General features: G+C 37.8%; 1 protein-coding gene across 3 annotated transcripts in view; it reads right to left on the bottom strand.

Annotated features, from left to right (window-relative positions):
* ZMYND11 (zinc finger MYND-type containing 11) overlaps positions 1 to 19312 on the bottom strand; it is a 106316-nt gene that overhangs the window by 25926 nt on the left and 61078 nt on the right. The window contains exons 3-5 of one of the 3 annotated variants that reach the window (XM_058819275.1): positions 18631 to 18790; positions 5636 to 5680; positions 2786 to 2947 (exon numbers count right to left, since the gene is read on the bottom strand). In XM_058819275.1, coding sequence (XP_058675258.1) covers positions 2786 to 2947; positions 5636 to 5680; positions 18631 to 18790 — 367 coding nt within the window. The remainder of the gene's footprint in view (positions 1 to 2785; positions 2948 to 5635; positions 5681 to 18630; positions 18791 to 19312) is intronic. The other 2 variants (XM_058819284.1, XM_058819291.1) reach the window with 2 other exon arrangements.

Genomic DNA, 19312 nt, shown 5'->3' with positions numbered 1-19312 from the left:
TGCCAATTTATTTCACTTAAGACAATGATTAGTCAACAGTCAGGGAAAAATTTCAATCAGTGCAATGTGGTTTGAATTGAACTTTGTTTGACTTTTGACTCCTGCTGAGAGTTATATAGGTTACAAAAATACTCAGAGTGGTACCATCAATTTAAAAAAAGAAATAAATGAGGAACTGAACATTGTTGTTTATGGATGCAATGGAGAAAAACCACGAGCAGGCAAACAGAGTTCAGAACAAGGTTTAAAAGGGATTGTTATAAATTATATGGGAAGAAAACATTTTTTTAAGTTATGAACAAATCTTTAGCAATGGCCTTTATAAAATATTTCTGAGTAGCCAAGTGTGCAAGATAAAAACTGCACTGGCTGATCAAACTAATACAATCAGCAATTGTGAAAGGAAAAATCCAAAGTCTTGCTGAACTTGGCAGCATTACAGAAGCAATCTTTACATAAGAATGAAATGTTCTCAGATTATTTCTCCCAATATATTATGTTTTAAACATATTTTTACTTCATTTTTATAAAGAGCTTTGAAATCTCCAAGTGAGAAGTGCCATGTCCAGTTATAGAATTAAATATGAAAATATATGTATCTCTTTGTCCCAGCTATCACTTAAGATACTTATTTACTGCTGATAACACAGTGCCCTTATGCAAGATGGTTAAACTCTGTTATGCCCTCTGGACATCAACCAGGGCTCTCTCCACATTATTAGTTTTTTGAATATAGGCCACTTTCTTGCTTTTAAAATGAAATTAGAGCAGTCATTTCCTAGGAGGGTGGGGAGAAAGTAGCAGAATGCTGAAGGATGACTTCTGACACAAGGATGCTGCCTCCCACACTTACAGGGACTGTGCCAGCCTCCTTAGTCCAGGTTTGCAGAGTTAGGGCTTGAAGCTGTTTGAATTAATGACAAAGAAAAATAAGAGCTGCTGGCACAGGGGGAGAAAGGATGCCATGGCATTCACAGTGGCAATATCCACAAAAATAGGTTGATCATCAGCTGAGGCACTAAGCAAGCCAAAGGCCTCTGGGGCAGGAAGCATTTAAGAGTCCCCAAAACCTCTCCTTAATATTTGGATAACAAAAAAGGAACCAATATGCAGAAAGATAGGCAGAAAGCACATGGCTCAAGTTTCACAGGATTTTCTTTTTAAGGTAAACATTTATTTAATATCATTTCCATAAAGGACTTCAAGGCTTCATGGTGAAAGTCAAACTGTTCTCAAAGCTGATGTATCAGAGCATATTTCCAGCAATGATTCAGCATTTCCACTCTGAGGACATGCTACAAGATAAATGATATGAAACCACCTCATACACAAGGTGGCATAAGCCATCCACAGTCTCTACCTTCACCAGGCATCATCTAAAATTCCTGGCAAACTACAGTAAAGACTGGATGCAGTTTACCTAATTTTAACTATTTATAGGAATAATCAATACTTGTAATAAGATCCAACAATTATTAAAGAGATTTATTTAAAAATCTGAAAGTAAATAATCTATATATGGTCATAAGTTTTGTTTTTAACAGAGGGAATATTGAGTAGCTAAATTAAATACTAGCAATTCAGTATGGAGAGATACAGTAAATGTGTTTATTCTAAACAGTTTTTTCCCTGCCACTACTTCCTTTTCATTACTTTCAGCTTCCTTGAGGTAGCCCTGATTTTCTTACTATTTCCCTGAGAGCTCCCTGAGAGCAACCTGCTCTCCTGAGAGCAATCTGAGGCAACAAAAACAGGTTTTGTGTAACTCATTCTAAGGTAACAGCATTCAAAAAGTGCTGTTTTGAAACAAAACACTCCATGTGTTTTCAACAACTGCTTCCCCATCCCACAAAGTGCCTGAAACCTTACATTCCATGCAGCACAGATCATCCTAAGGTCACTCTGCTGCTCCACAGCTAATCCAAGCTTTTAGCAAAGGAAGTGCCTCTCTCTCCAGCAATCCCAGGCAGAGTGGAAGTGACAGTTTTATGCCTTTCTGTAGCAACAATTTTATCTGAAACATTCATGTGCATTATTCCTTCCACAGGAAGGGAGCCTAGCTCTCTAGGAAGCCTAGTGAAGAGCTCCATTTGGGGAGGTGACACAGAGATGACAACAGCAACAGGTATCATCCTGACCAGAATGTTTCATCTTCTAATGACACGCACACAACATATCTGACCATTCTTGGAAAGTATATAAAAAATGCTTTTTGCTGTCTCACTGCCATACGCATAAGAATAGCATTTTTAAAGAAAAAACAACATAGATATGGATGCCCTGAGTGAAATTCAGATTGCCCTTTTTGCACCAATAGAATCCCCATCAGTAAATGAAAAGCAGGATTTAACTCCATGTTTTTGATTCTAACCTCATCAGTAACATGACTGTGGCTTTGTAACACGAAATACCATTCCAATAAAATATTAAGAATGCAAGTCATCAAAATACAAAAATGATTCATTAAAACAACATTAAGTAAAAACAGTAGCATCTTATACAGCAATGTGTTTACTCTTGTTGAAGGTTCCCACACTTTACTGCACTCAGGTGCACACTCTGGCACAGGGTACTGTGCAAGTAAAACTTGCTGGAGTCTTCAAAAATGGCCATCTACTACATGCACCACATTTTGGTACCTCTGTACAGATGCTCTAGGTATGTACCAGCATTTCAACATTCAGTTCTTTACCCAATAACCTGGCCAGACCATCTGGACACCTTCATCAATCTATTAATGAATATCAATCCTCTAATCAGCACATGAAATCTCATAGGTACTCACCCTGCAAACTGGGCACTGCCAGTGACTACTGCTGTCTCTAAGCCTGAACTCATCAGACAAACACTTGGAATGATACACACGAAAACACAGGTCACATATCAACACCTCTCCAGGCAAATGGCATTCAAAACAATACCAGTCATGATTTTCTGTTTCCCAGTCCTACAAAAAATACAAAATATTTTGGTATGACATTCTGTCAAAATCTGCAGGAACTAAGAACAAAATTGATATGTCTTGAAATCCAGCAGCAATTAGACATAATAAACATTTTTAAAAAGTGTATAATGTTTAAAAAACAGGGGAAAACCTATGTGCTTTAAGATCTTCATCAATTTAATACACACTAACTCCAATAGAATATCAATGCCAAGTTTTAATTTTTGCAATTGTCTGATTAGTTACAATTTCAAATATGAGCTCTGTCCACAATGAAAAGTGGGTTTGTTTTCTACCTTTGTCTAAAACATTTGTTGACCTCTCTGTATTAGATTGTAAACAAAAGTTTGTGCACCTCAACAGACCATACCTATTTTCTTGGACTATTTCCCTCAGTTTAATTGTTACATTATATTTTCAACTGTAATTTTCTGAAGGGTAGTCCCTTCCAGTCTTTACTCTCTTAAAACTGACAACTTTTCAGCATCAAAGTGTTGAGTTACAAGAAATAAATGAAATCATGAACCAATTACTGCAAGAAATGTTTCTGCTAAGCAATCCCAATGCAATTCAAAACATATAAAATGTTTCACTTGCCCTGCTCAATAGCACCGGGCTCATTCCTGACATGTTCTGCAGTAGACAAAGGATATGGTTCTGCTGATGCACAGGTGTCTTTAATATACTCTTCCTTGAAAATTCACCCCCAACGGCCAAATTCTGACCTTTGAAACATGTGCACAAGCTTTGCTGAAATAAATGAGAGCAGCATGCATATAATTTGGAGGCAGAATTTTGCTCTAGGAATCTGTAGTTCTAAAACCAAACAGAATTGCCAGTGGCCACTGTTAAATGTTTATGTTTGTTATCTGAAATGCCACAGTTTTCTCTACACTTAGAAGACAAAATAGCTGTCATATCTCAGATAAAACTCCCAATGCCTTTTCATGCCAAATGTCACTTTTCAATGGGTTCAGATCTCTGAAAAAAACTACTCCTATTCTTCAATACATTATCTTGATAAAAATCTGATCAAGCCATTTTTAATGTCATGTTGTAGAGGTGGAGTTAGCAATTCCCACTGACTGCCAGAGCTGGCGTTTGCCCGATTTTCATTATGCTGTGCCTGGGCAGTGCAGTCCGTGTGTGCAAGGTCTCCTCCAGTGTGAGAAGGGCCACGCTCTGGTGGCGCTTCCAGTTCCTTGTGCTGGGCACAGAACTCTCTGACCAGAGCCCCCAGGAACACAAGAGATTGTGGGACAGCCCCAGCCCAGACTGCCTGCACTAAACTCGATGTGCCATGAATGCTGGATTGCAGGGCTAGCAAGTTTAGAGGGGGAAAAACCACCCTATGAAATCTTAACCAGTGATTTTTTGAACTCAGAACTTTACTCTCCTTTGTTGTGCAGATTAACAGTGTAACTTGACCTTTTGTCCTTTCTCCTCATTTAATTTTATTTGCAAATTCTGTATATCTCAAAATGGCATAACACTACCAAATTTGGCTAAAAGAACACATTCTTGTTTAACCAAATCTTTCCCCTTCCAAAATCTGTGGCTGTGTACTTTGGGAGCCCTTTCTTTAGGATATTTTGTAAACAACTAAAGATACTGCATTGTTGGTGTACTTGATTTGCCTGTAGACTGAGAGAAATCAGGATAAAGTAGTGTTTTGTACTTCATTTATATTAACTGTATGTAGAAAAAGAAAAAAATCAGGTGACATTAAAGGGCCAATTAAGCAAGAAAAATAACCAGTTTTGGTTGAATGCATATTTAGATAAAAATTAAACTGAGAAGACCCCAAGAGGTCCTGCAGTTTCACCACAGAATCAAGATTCCAGGATTCTTAATTTTTGTTTGTGTTAGTTACGTATTCGTATCTCCCAGATATTCCATTGTAAGAAATATGCTGGCAAAGAGATGTGGAATTTCATAAACATACGGAAATATATTTGCTGGCAAGAAAAACCTTCCACTCCAGCCAGAAACCATGACGTTAAATAAAACAGCAGAAGAGGCTTCCTTCAGTATTCACACTGTCAATCTAAATACAAGGATTTTCACAGAAAAAAAGTTTTAGTTTAATGCAGTATATTTAGTGCATAAGTATACATAAAATATTAATTTGTGCAATATATTTGAAAAGCTAGTTAAAAAAAGATTTTAAAAGGTCCATAACCCTTGTGGACAACTGCCCTATTGACTTCAATAGCGAGGTCAGAGGCAATAGTTTTCCTCCAACAGCAATGAAATGTTGGTTATTGCTCCTCTCGGTTTACCTAAGTGTGAGCGGGAGGGAACGCGCTCCCAGCACTGTCTCTATGTGTTTACTCATTTATTTTCATGCAGGAAATGGGATTATTTTAGCCGTGCCAGCTCCGGCTGCTCGGGGTCGGGCAGGCCGGGCCGCCGGGGCAGCCGCGGGCTGCAGTTCCCGCTCGCACCGCCAGGTGGCGCCGGGCGCTCCCGCAAGCGGCGGCCCCAGCAAGGGCGGCCGCGGTGACAGCGGCGACATCCGAGCGGCGCCCGAGCCCGCCCGACACGCGGGGCGCGCACCCTGCTCGGGACCGGGAGTGACATGGATGATGGTGGTGGCTAAGAGAGCAAACTAAGCTAGCCTAATGGAAGACAGAAACGTAATAGAAAATATGACAGAATTCAAAACCACATAGTGCAAAAATTGTTCACCTTGTTTTTTGCTGCTGTCTGGGAAAAAGGCTGCATACCGTAGGCCTTTCAAAATAAAAACAAAACAAACTTTGTATCTATACTGTAAGCCATCTGGTTATCAGGATATACACAAGGCTAGAAAGAATTCATGCACAGTGACCAGGAAATCAATCTGTTAGTTCTAACTTCTGGTTGCATACATTTCCTCCTGCATTCCTGGAATGCTACCTGACACTTTCACCACATTTTATTTCTTTAAAATATCCCACGTACTTATATGATTAAAAGAACCCAACACCCATCATTCTTATCCATATACACACCCACCACCAGGCCAATTTAAAAATCATCAAGAATATTAATGATTGTTAATTAATGCACCCTCTTTGATACCATAAACGTTCTCTGGCCATCTAAAAAAAGATCCTTCTAACATAATTTACTGCATAGGGAATTGCCCCACCAAAAGCAAAGCAACACCTTTGCGGCACATTATCGAAGGTTAGGCTATCACTTCATCAATAAAACTCACAGTCCTTGTTTGTGTATAAAAGGTGAGACATTTTCCCAGGGCCATGCAGGCTGAGGAAGGCTCTCCTCCACAGGGACTGAGTTTCCTGGCGCAGGGAGGGAAGGGCTCCGGGGTCACTGTGCTGCAGACAAAGGGAATCCTCTGCCCAAGTTCAGCCCGGCCCCGACAGGGAGCGGATTTGGCAGCAAAGCAGCGGAATCAGATCCAACAGAGACCTTCCCCCTGGGTCCTGCCCAGCTGCCCGCTGCATTCATGGATCTATGCATCAGCAGGACAGCAAATGGGTTTGGGGGACTGTGTGCAATAGCCAGAGCTATGCTCTGTTAGGCAGAGCGGGATCTTGCAATCATATGGGTCACACGTGGTCACTTGTTCTTTATATTCAAATCTGTCAAACATTATATCATAAAGGTCACTTTGCACTGACATAAATAGCTGAGGTTCACTCGGCAACGTGAGTGAAGCACTGCAACAATTTCAAAAATACATCTTATGACCGGCACGTAAGCTTACTTTTCTTTGTCATTTGTCTTAAGTAGGCTGTCTTAAAGCAAATACATACATTTATTCTGGAAGTACAGAAAAATAGCATGGGATAGAAAATGTCAAGCTATCCAGAGCATTTGACAATTTAAATACAGATAAACCCAACAGAAAGGAATGAATCATCATGTCGTAGCCTTTACTGTAAAATAAAATACAAAGTTGTTGTCAAGGAAAGAATAATTTTAGTGCACAAAGAAAATGTCCATTATAATGCAAATGTACATGGAAAAGAAATGCTTACTCATTAGTAATGGAGATTTACTTAGCTGTAATTGAAATAGGGAATCTGTATGTTGGAGAATGTGACATCCTGCTGTACAATTAGCATACCATTAAGTAGAGATGTGAAGCACATACTGACAGTAAAATTAACAATAACTTAGAGGTCACAATTGTAACTATTAGGTCACTTCCATACCACAGCAAGCCCGTAATTATTGTAAAAAAAAAGATGTTAAAACAAGTAATACATTTTCATTTTCATATAAATTATATGTAGGTATAGCACATGAAAACAGTATAACCTCCTTTCTTAGACTTTGTCTAAAAGGACCACTTTGCCTTTTTATAATGCACATTCCATTAACATAGCTCATTTCTTACCTGTTAATCTGTTTTCTCCAAGTCCCTTAATGGTAGCCCAGATACTCGGTATTAAGTCACTCTACTATCAGGTGGAGAGAGGAAAAGGGAGGGGGGGAAAAAAGCAAAACTCTATTCATGAAACTCCCCCTTATGGGGACTTGCTGGTTTCACACAGTTGAACTAGATTTCCCAAACAATCCAAATTATGGATATCCTTTGGACCCAACCAGTAAGCTAAAAAAAAAAGGGTCATATAGATGGGAAAGACAGTTATAAGGCAGTTACCCCTTTGGCACAATCATGTTTATTTACAAATAGTGTACATACAGTTCTGTTGTCCTAAATTCAATACGAAGCAAATGAAGGAAATAGTTTCCCATGGAGGTCATGGTTCCCAGCATTTCCTGTGTGGCACTTGTCCCATAGCACTCTTTGCACTTTTTTCACCCCCCAGGTGTTCTGTTTTAAATGATTCTCCAGCATTTCCTTTACATGTGGGCTGCTGTGGTGTTCCTCTCTCTCTCCCCTACACCCCTGCACACACAGCTCCTTCCAGATCACTGGATTTTCATTCAGACCCACCTGTGCACAAACTCATTGTCAGCCCTGCATGGGGTCTATGCTTTAACAGTCCCTAGAGCTCCAGCTGCCCAGCGGGTAAGAAACTTAGAGCAGTTTTTCACTAGTTTAAAGGAAGAGTATTAGCAGATACACAGTAGATTTCACCCACCGTGTAACAGTTTTGGTCTGTCACAGTGGGAGAATCTAGAATGGCAACAAGGTCCATGCCAGCAGATAGAAGCAATTTTAAAAATATAAATTATTTAAAAATAGTAGCATTTGCATGCTACATTTATTTCAAGTAATTTTCATCACCAGCCTAAGACTTTAGTGTTATCTTTTCATGTTTATTTCATAACCTTTTAAAGAATGTCAATAAATGAGTTCCTACTATTTCTCAGTTTCCCGTTTCTTTAACATATAATGAGATAGGCCATGCCCAATTTAAAGATAATTTCTGAAGCAAATGTTCTGTATTCTGATATTTTAGGATTTGGGAACAGCCATAAGGAACACTTCCATCTCTTCTCACCTCTATCAGCTTTAAAATCAGAGTTCTTCACATTTTCCCCTCTTCAACTAAGAGAGAAGCTTTTAAAATCTTGGGTTTTGATGTCAAGGTTTCTTTGCTGGCCTTCAATAACTCTTCACTGGAACCCAACAAAATTGACTACCAGTCCATATCAAGTAGAAATATACACTGAAATAAATGCCTCACAAGAATGATGTTCTTTTTTTCCACATCTTCGATTTTGCTTAGGTTTTGCAACATGCATCCATCATCATCTGCTGTTGGGAAGTAATTCCTATCTTCTCTACTTAATCTTTCATATTTCAAACTTTCTGCTGTAAATTAAAAGCTTTTATTATATAAGAAATGGTGGTACTGCATTCTAGCATGGATGGATCTACCATTTCATTACTCTCCTCTGGTATCCAGGTCCTCTCTTTAAGAGGACTCAGAGTATGCTGCAGGAACCTAAGCCCCACTCACATTAAACAAAGCAGCATCTATTTCTGTCTAAAGACATTTTCCATTCTTAATAAATCAGTTCCTTTCTGTCTTTTTCAGGCAGCATCTGCTCCATCAAAGCTTTCTCAATTAGACATGAGCTTTACTAAAGGTAATTGCTAAAACCTTGCAGTACATCTTTATGACTCACAGCTATCAGGAACCACAGTGGGGGTGCACTACCTAGGAGAGTTCTGTCCTCCGGTACAAAACCTGAAGAAATGCTTCAAACTTCTACATTTGCTGCAAATAGCTACTGCCCACTTCATTTATCTGTTTTTTATTTCTCTCACAGTGTAAATACTGGAATCCCTGCCCCACACAAAAGGCAACCTGAAACAGGCTTGGACAGGAGCACCAGGGTTGTTAACAGCCCTGAGGAGCTGCAGAAATGCTAAACCAGCATTTAGCTCAGCTTTGAAATGCCTCCCTTTGCCCATCTATCCACTGCTTTTGCAATTCTGTTCAACTTCCAAGTAACTGCTCTGTACTAAGAGGAGTTTTACAAAGTGTGGCTGATTATCTGTAGAGCTGCACAGATGGAAGCCTTACCCTTTTTTTTTTTTTTTCAGAGAGTTCAAGTGGATGTGGTACGTGCACACTGGCCTCTATTTTAAACAGGCTCCATCTCATTGGGCACAGCAGCCTGTAAGGAATCTCCAGCTTATCAGGGGTCTCTGGCAGATTTACTAGTTTCCACTCACACATCACCATGCACCAAGTAATACCTGGGTGGAACAAGCATTATGTGTTATGGAACATCATTCCCAGTGTTTTTTCAAATGCAGTGGGGACACAGTGTGTGTTTTCCACCAGAGGCCTCAGTCTGCTGTGAGAGCAGTCTCCCTACTGCCCTTGGGTCAGTCTTCTCTTCGTGCCACATCCCTGGCTCCATCTATTCTCTAGCAAATATGAATCCTCCTGTAAACATCCTTTCAGTAGCCTACAGGATCTGCTTTTATCTTTTCATCAGAACAATGATGAAAAGGTTAGGCTTCAAACTGAGGAAGGTGTGATTAATTCCTTGATGGCTCAGAGGACTTGCTCCATCTTTGCAGCAGGTAAATGGTGAGTTAGCTGTTTAATAAAGTATTTCCCTTTCATCACTACTGTAAAGGGTCTATATTTGATCAGGACGATTGCTTTCCAATGATAAAAGTTTCTTAGATCATCACATGCTTTACATTTAATGCTAAAGCAATGCTTTGGGGTAAATTCAGCACCAAAATAAGCTTCTTTTCTCCCCTGCAGTTTTCCTGCATCCCTGTGTTTACTAGATATATTTCTTCCTGTTTTGCATCTATGTTTTTCCTACTGCTTTTGCTCATCAAAAGTGCTTAGCAAATAAACAAGAATCCATCTCTCTTTCAAAGCCAAAAAGACTTCAGCAGCTAGAATCCCTTTGTGAAAATTGTTTCACTTTATCTTTTCTTTCTTTTTCTGGAAAACAACTACTGCAGGTAGCTACAATGTGTACTTTTACAGACAGGATAATCTATCCATTCAGATCTGTTGCCTTTATAGATTCTTTCCTTCTCTGACCTGGGCTTTATCTTTAAAATGGATTCCTATAAATTGACCCTGTAGGGCACTTCATAGGTACTCATCATTCATATTTTATCACAAAGAAATCCAAAGTTGTTATGAATTCATATGTCCTCACAACTACTGAGGCATCTTGCTTTATTTCAAATGTATTTATTTATTTATTTGTTAATTGTGGCCAAGGTTTTAGCATCTCAGCAATTAATTGGAATTTCCTGTTTTACATGGTTTTTAAATTCTCTTATTTTAGAAACCCTTTCTATTCTAAAAAGAACCAACACAAACCATCAGACAGGGCAGAGATCAAAATCTCCTCCATAGTTCATGTATTTATGAGCTTGTAACAATCCATTTCCATTTTCTTCACTGGTAACTGCTTCTTCTTCTGATGCACTGATACGGGAGGACTCAGGTTCTGCAGAGAATTCCACATCCTCTCAGAGCTCTTCTGGCTTTCTTTCACTGAATTTAATCTAATTAATTTATTGTCAGTTTGTCTTAGAAATCTTGAGTTTCTGGCAGAAACCACCCAAATCCCTCTGGATTCCTGCCAGGATAGGCACATTTTTATTCACCTTCCCATCCTGCAGCCACTTTCTTGACAATTTGGGGTGATAGGTCCCAAAGTACAGAGCCAGATTCTAGCTCCCAATGCTAAAGAATTTAGTTTTTTCCAAGAAGTGTAGTAACATGTCAGCAGCCAAACTGACAGCTTAAACCCCTGTCACACTTATATGCTCAGCCTATGAGCTGTGCTCCTGAAGTAATGAATAAATCTCAATTTCCTTCCCAAGAATATCATGTTTGGGTAGTAGCAGTGTACACATTATTTAAGGTGAGACAATAAAAGCCTTCTCCTCCAGGATATTAGAAATAGAAAATAATTTCAAGTGAACTGTTTTTTTCTTTCTTCATGTTCAAGTTCAAGGTTAATAGAAACTTTCAACTCATCTCCTCAGAAACTGGATGTCACAATTTTTGACTCAGGTTGAGCCAAGAGGAGGTTTGTAGGCTATTTTCATCAGAGGATAAATCGGTGATGGAGTGAGGAATTTATCAGGCACAATGCATTTTATGTCCACATTAAGGTTTTGCTCCCCTAGAAAGAAGGTAAATCCAGACCAGAAATAAACCATCTCTTTGCTTGTAGTTCCAAGTCTTCTTTCAAGAATTGTGCACAAAAATGGTCTTCTTCCCTTTTCTTGCTTAAAATACATTTACATTGCTTCTCTGGTCTTATTTTGTAGTTTTTCTTTAGGCTGATGTTTCAGCACACACAGAAACATTTTATCTGAACCAACAGCAGAACCTCCTCCACAGGTTCCTTAAATCTCTTGTCCATGTGCACACCTGTGCTGTAGGTGTGGCTGATATTGTTTCAGCTGTCAGTTGATAGAAAGGCATGGGGACTGCATTTATTGTGAATTAAGCATGAATATTAATAAGCTCAAACTGAATGAAGTTTAATTCAGTGACCAGCATGACACAATAATAAAAGATTCAAATCAGTTGCCAGAGATACAGAGCATTTTGAACTCACAGAGTTAATAAAAACAACACTACTAGGTCAGGGTGGGCACAAAAGGGGTAGAAAAAACCCAAGATGTATATTTTAAAAACAAACTCAAGATAGACTGATCTATGTCATTATTCTATTAGCACAATTTCAATCCCATGATGGAACCTTTCTCCAGACTAGTTTGACTAGTTTACTTCAAACTCAAAGTTAAATTCTAGTTCTTAAGAACATCATTTCAATCAGAAAAGAACATTTTGTGAAATCTGTGAACATTATCAGTATCTCAACTCCAGAATGGAGAGTGAAAGCCTCAAAGAAGAACACAGCATTATATCAACTGAATTTTTAAAAGTCAAGTTGGCAAGGCTGAGAGAGCCAAGTGAAGATGCTGACAAGGTTGTTTCACCAGTTTAAAAGAAGCAGCATCTCTCTGCAGTCGGAGTCTACTAGTGTCACCTTCAGTAATGTGAAGATCCTGCAAACATTGTGAATTCCCTTTCCAGAGAACAAAATATAAGGATGGGCAGAGGAGAAGGAAGAAATACCCCTGAACAGATGGGAAGAGAAAAACAAGATTGGAAAAGGAATGCAGAATTGCTCACTATTCTTAACCCTTCTAGAGGCAGCAAGAACCACTGGAATTGCTGTGGGGCCATTCTCAGCCTTAATGCAAAGACAGAAGAGGGTCTTGGCTTTAATGCAGAAAGAATTTCTCTTCCATGAGTTGTGAATTCAGAACTCTAATCCGCTTCTCTAGGATAAAATAGCCTATGCTTTGATTTGATGATTTCAATATATTTGCTTTTCTGAACTTTCACAAATCCATTTATTTTTAGTTTATTAATAAGCAGAATCACATCTGCAGTTTGTGACAATAATTTGTAAGAAAAATCATTGCATTTAGCACATGAAGGATTGATTTCATGGCAGTCTTTTGGAAAATTAAGCTCCGAATGATGGGTCCTTAAAGGATAGAAAGATAGAAAGAAAAGATTCAAAGAATTTCAGAAGCTCATCATCCTTGAGTGTTCTTGTGTGACCAGGCTGGTATGTGGCCTGACCTCAAAGCCTCCTCATACTCTCCCTGATGTGTGGTATTAAGGGATGGAAGCCAGTTTGAATTTTTTCTCTCACAGGATCAATCATTAACTCTTTGCATCAGTGAATCCCAAACTGTAAAGAACACTTGCACTTTCACAATAATTGAGTATTTTCCAAGAAGAATGTTTCAGGAGTCTATCTGGAACATTCCAGCCTGGAAAATTCTCAATTTGTTCAATATGTAAAAAATATGAACTAATATGGCTTGGGCTATGTTTGGCTTTGGATCAGTGAATTTACACAGGACTTTACATTAAAGGCAATATGGATGGATAAGGCAAACAGAATTTTTTAAACACTGAAGGAGATTTTTCTTCATTTGGTGTGACATGTTCTTCCTCTTTGTGCTCTTCAGTTGTAAGGGCTCACATGATGAAGGCACTAGCTGTCACTATTGCTGTTTCATATTATCCTTCTGCCCCTAACTGAAAAGAATGGGATGCACATTAAAACCATTCCTCAGCCTAGTTATTTAAAACTGGTAGCTATTCAGACTGGTTTTGGATTGAGGTTTGGTTTTGTCTGTTGTTGTTCAGGGGTATTTTATTATTTAAAATGTATTTTTTGTACAGAAAAGATTCAAACTCTCACAGTGACAGTTCTTAAGCTTTTTACAATTATCTTCACATTTATGGAGACTCAAGATGACATAGTTCAAAAAACAGCTTCTGGCTACCAATACTGACCTAGCATGGAAAAATCAATATAATTACAAAAGCAATTAAGCATGGCAAGCAAGGAATCAAGCCTTTGCTCAATCTAAAGTAATTTAGATTAACACAAACATAACAGCCAAAAATTCTCCTTTCTCATAGATTGATCCCAGTAAAATCAAACCTGCAACACATCAAATCACAAAAATAACTGGGTGTGTGCCTGAGGTCACTTGGGTTAAAAAAATCACCTTCAAGACTCACAGTGCTGACAGTGGGTTACAACAAATGTTACAATGATGGGAATACAGACAGAGTGGAGAGATGGATTATTTAGGCAGCCTTGTGACTTGGAAGTATCTGGAGTTGCTCTGAGCAAGCACCAGTACTTTCTCAATTTAAAATACCAGAAAAATCCCCAGAAATGAATTAGCACATTGAGAATATATGTGTGTGTTGGGGAAAAGCAAATTGTATCTCTAATGTTTTCTAAAAGCAAGAAAAAGCAAGGAAACTTCCTCTCCAAACAGTGTACTCTCCTCTAAACTCAAACATCTTTAGAGGGAAGAATTGGAAATGCAATAATTTAGACACAGAGAGGACCAAATACACAGGAGAATGACTGTAACTGAACCCCACAGCCAGAATTAACTAGCCAGAAGAATTGCTGCCTCTTTCTATAGGCAATCAGTGAAATGATCAGAAAACAGAACTCTGTAAAATAATAATCTGTTGAAAATATAATCATCTGTTATGCATTCTTCAGTAAAGAAATAGCTCACAGTGCCTTAAGTAAGTGTGAAGCCTCACTCTTCACATCTCATTAGAGACTTTGGCCACTATGAAGCATTTTTAAACCACAGCAGTGTTGTGGGGTGTGTTGCAATCAGATGCAAACAATGAACCCTTGTTATGAACACATCTCCATCTTAGAAGAGCACAATATTGTTTGGCTTCATGAACACAGGAAAATTGAAATTATACATTCATAAAGCCTCTCTCTGGGCCAGAGCAGCTTTATGACTTTAATCATGAGAGGAAGGATTAGCACATTAAATGTTCAAAATAGCTCAGTGCACAGTCTGTAGAAAAATGTGAGTAAGACAAAATAATCTAAAAACTGTACCTAACCACCCCATTAAACCATTAGTACTTAAATTCAATTTCTTTACTTGGGGTTAGACACAGTACTATGTTACACAGATAGAAGTACATGAAATCATGGCAGAACAGAAAATAGTAATAATAGATAAGAAGATTCATTCTTATTTTCTTGAAGAACTACCTTTCCTTTCTATCTTGTCAACTGCATTCAAAACATAGTTAGCAACACTAATTTACAAATTTTTTTCTAAACCAGCAAGAAGAGCAAGAAGACTTTTTTTTTATGCTGTTAATAAATAGCATGTCCAAATTCCAGAAGTTCTGTGAGAAACAGAAATAAAGCATTTAGAAAAAAAGAAAAAAATAAACTTCCATTACCAGACTTCAGGACTGACATTTCCCTTGCAAGGCAAGAAGCTGAAGAGATTTTGTTCAATTGTATAATGATGCATCAACAAACAGAAAAATGCAAAATTCCTAACTAAAATCCTGAATAAAAATGGAAAATAAATTCTTCTCTCATTTATTTTGTGCAAATGCATTAATCATCTGAAAGATAAGAAAGCCTGTAAGATGAGAACACATTTTGAAAATGTGCAAAACATCTGGGAACATGGCAAATGAGCAAACAAAATGAATACCTGCACAAGCCCTGGAGGTATAATATTTGCAGCAAAGTTCTTGTTTAGGTACGAATCCTTAAATGTCAGTTGGAATACAGTACATTTTGTTACCAACTCGACATTTTAAATTTAGTAACTTACATAAAAATATTTCTCCCACATGTATCTGACAGAATAATTTTACACTCTTAAATCCAACCATTCTTGTTTTTTTTTTTTTTTGTTTTTTTTTTTTTTTGTTTTTTTTTTTTTTTGTTTTTTTTTTTTTCCTGAACATTAATTTTCATGAGCTATCCCTTTTGGAAGAACGTCCTGATGCCCTCAAATTGTTTTGTCTTTGTACCTCAGCTTGTCTTTTGTATATTACTAAATATGTGAGGTTTTGCTAATTTTTTTTTTTACCGTAGCTTCAACATGCTGCTAGAACAATGAGAGCAAAGTAGTATAATTTTTCTGAAGGCTAAGGGTAACCCTATCAGAGATTATGTCCTTACTGCATAGATGTATTACTATGTCAACCTATTGGATAGGGTAGATGTTTGGAAACCCCCTAAGCAAGCACCACAGATTATCAAATGGATCTTTTCCAAGTAGAGCTGTGTTTTTATAATCTCTATACTTTCAATTATTGTCACTATTTAGCCATCAGTCTGTAGTCACCATCACAACCAGTACTTTCAGGTCATGTGGCATCCTCTAGTCAGGCACCTCTGACAGTAACAAAGGTGCTCAGCAGTTCTGTGGCCAAGGCCAGTAATCTTTTCACCGGCTAAAATTCAGATCCAAAACTTCAAAACTGTAAAAAATCACCAAGCAAACAGTCAAATAAAAAGTGGGGGGAGGGATGATAAGAATGTGTCTCTTTGCTATCTCCTTGGAGCAGCCTGTGTTTGCTGACTTCCACTGTGGTGCCAGGAAAGAAGCCAAAATCCAAAAGCATTCCCACACTGGTGGGTCAGTGGGTGGTTGATTGGTTTTTAAGTCTTCTCTTTCCTGTTTTGAGCTTTTCAAGTTCCAGTAGTACCAGTCAAACCAAATTTGACAATTAGGTCAAGGGTCTGTAAGTGCTAAAGTTTGAGCCTGAAATCCCTATTTTAACATTAATACTCTGCTTCAAAGAGTTCCATCTCCTCCAAGCGCACCTCCAGAAAGAATTCTGTGTATTTGTCCTCACTGAAATGTAACTTGAGTTCATGGTCCAACAGTCATTAGTACCAGATTTGAGCAGTGCTGAATTACAAAGTACAAACTGCCTCTTGATCAAGTGCAGACAAAGCATCTGTTAAACTACCCCTGTGTCCAAAGCAGAGAACATCCCAAACTTGATGGTTTGCACCAATTGTCAGAGAATGGAAAATACTTGATCTGATGGCGAGTGATGACAATGACACTTTGTTACTCATTAAAACTTTCTGAATAAAAGAACAAAGGGAATGACTTTATACCAAGTCAATGTGTTTTGCTTCATCTGTCTGCAGCATTTTGATTCAGTATCAGAAACAAAAAGTTTGGGTTTGGGTATGATTGAAACATGGCCTGGATCAGAAGGTGATTTTTATTTTTGCAGAAAACTGTTAAGTCAAGTGTGGTGTTCTGAACTACTGAGACAGCCCCACAGATATGGTCACAGCCCAAAGTATCAGTGCTTAGCAGTAATACTGAAAATGCAGTCTGCATCTTACTAAAGGGTTATTCATAATGTGACTTGAACACATCTTCAGTCAAAGATATTTTGTGCACAGACATAAAATAATTGTGCAATTCTAGTGACTCACTGGGAATTTACAGGATATAAATTCTTTCAAGTTTTGTTAAACAAATGTTGCTAATAAGCAGCAGGAACATTATTTGAATGATTATATAAGGAATGGCTATTGTGAGGCATTTTGATAGTTTTTTTTTCCTTTCTCTTAGCAATAGAGGAAACAAACACACAGCATACTTGAGATAATCAGAGATCTCAGGCTTTATGTCTTGTTGAGTCTACACAGTTAATATCACTTCTAAACAGATAAAACACATGTAAGAAATACCTAAAAGAGCTGAGCTGGAATTTTGAAATGTTTCCTGCCAGGGAGAACAGTAACATACCCTTTAAAGGTTCCCTTGAGGGCTTCTAATGAAATTAGAATGAAAATCTTAACAGTGACATAATGTACATTAAATACAATGCATTGAAATTAAGGTATTTCAATACTTTAAACTTGTTTAAGTGAGATAATTTTGATGATAATGTTTTCTATTATGGATATTGCTTGTTTCCACAAAACCAAAAACAATGCATGGTTTCACTTTCAGGATCTTACTGATAACTGCAATATTGCAATGAGCATTTTGGTGGTTTTTAGAGTTTTTCTGGGTTTCCCCCAAATTTATTGTATTCACTATGTCTGAGACAATGCTGACCCTTTTATCAGTATTATATTCCAAAGCAATAGTTCCTAGTTCAAGTATTTTAAAGCTTTGCAAAACTCTTTTTAGTTAGGAAAATATTGTCTTGTAAATAAAGAGATGGGGCTTCTAAACAAGGCAAAACAATTGTTCGAGTTTTTTCCTGGTCTAAGTGACTACCCTCACTTTGTGAGTGGGCTCCACCTCAGCTATGGAGGGATATTAAAAACATTGTTTTTTTCTCTTCATGTAACTTTCAACCTATTGAAATGGATTTTAATATTTAGGTTAGACATCCAGTGGAACAGTATTTGGATGCCTGTAGCTGATTTGCTAAGAAAATCCTTTCTAATTGAATGCCCTGGCACAAATATCAGTAAAATACATCTTTTCATGTGTGTTTGCACATAACTGTATAATTTCATGTTGCACTTCTGAAAGGGAGTTCTTTGTTCTTCAGATTCACATTGAAGTAAGATTTAAAAGTTTGTGACTTTTTTTTTTTAACACACCATCTTTGGGATTTGAGAATGTCTGAGGATTTCAAGTAATACCAATAATATTTACTGTCTTCTGTACAACTGTAGAAGAGAATACAACATAAAAGTGAGGCATAACCCAGCAAAGGACTTTGCCAGTTTTTCATAGCAGAAAACTCAGAGTTCAAGAGGAAAGAGCTTCTATGGAATAGAAAAGGTTAAAAAAAGTTTAAGAGTGCATTACTTCCCCGTTCACAAGCGCCAACACAGAACCTATAAATAGTTTGAAACATAAATTAAAACAAGTTTCATGCTAAGATATCAGAAATCGTGATTTATTTTCTCAAAGACTTTATACTCACAATCTCATCTCCTGGCAACCAATATCCTTCTTGCTCAATACCAGCTTTTGACCCTTTACACCCCACGGTCAGGGTTTCCACAATGAGACCATCCTTGACTGCTAAACTCAGCTGACGTGTGGTTTCTTTTGGATGCATACCATGGACTCGAGACATGTACCTGCACACAAAGCACAAAAGTCTCTTAGTGTTAGTTTTAAATTATAAAATGTGTCAGCAAAATATACACATTTTCAAATGAGTTAAAACAATACACATTCTAAGTTTTAGATTGTTTTTAAACAGTCAAAATTTATATCGCTTCACCCTTTCCCTCGAATCAGTTTTTTTTCCTCTTGCAGCTTTCATGTACACATTTAGACAAGTAGTAGCACAGTAAACTCCCACCAAAAAAATCCCAAAATTTACACATATGGTGCTTGGGCTTGTCTCTGCCACATCCATTTGTGCCCTTTAAATTGCTTTAAACTTGCATTTCTCTAACACCTCCTATAGCATACATACTACAGAATCTACCATTGAATCTCTGTGATGCTTGTGTGTACAACACATTTAAGAAAAATGGAAAATTTATATATCACATATGAAAACCCAACAGCTCAAGTTACTGTGCTAAGTGGTTTTTCTCCTTTTCTTGAGTCAACCACAATGATCACATTGTGACAAACTGCCTTGGTGAGAA

The sequence above is a fragment of the Ammospiza caudacuta genome, chromosome 1, assembly GCF_027887145.1.
Source record: "Ammospiza caudacuta isolate bAmmCau1 chromosome 1, bAmmCau1.pri, whole genome shotgun sequence".
Taxonomy (NCBI): Eukaryota; Metazoa; Chordata; class Aves; order Passeriformes; family Passerellidae; genus Ammospiza; species Ammospiza caudacuta.
The sequence above is the reverse complement of the archived record's forward strand: the minus strand, read 5'-3'. Positions and strand labels throughout refer to the sequence as shown.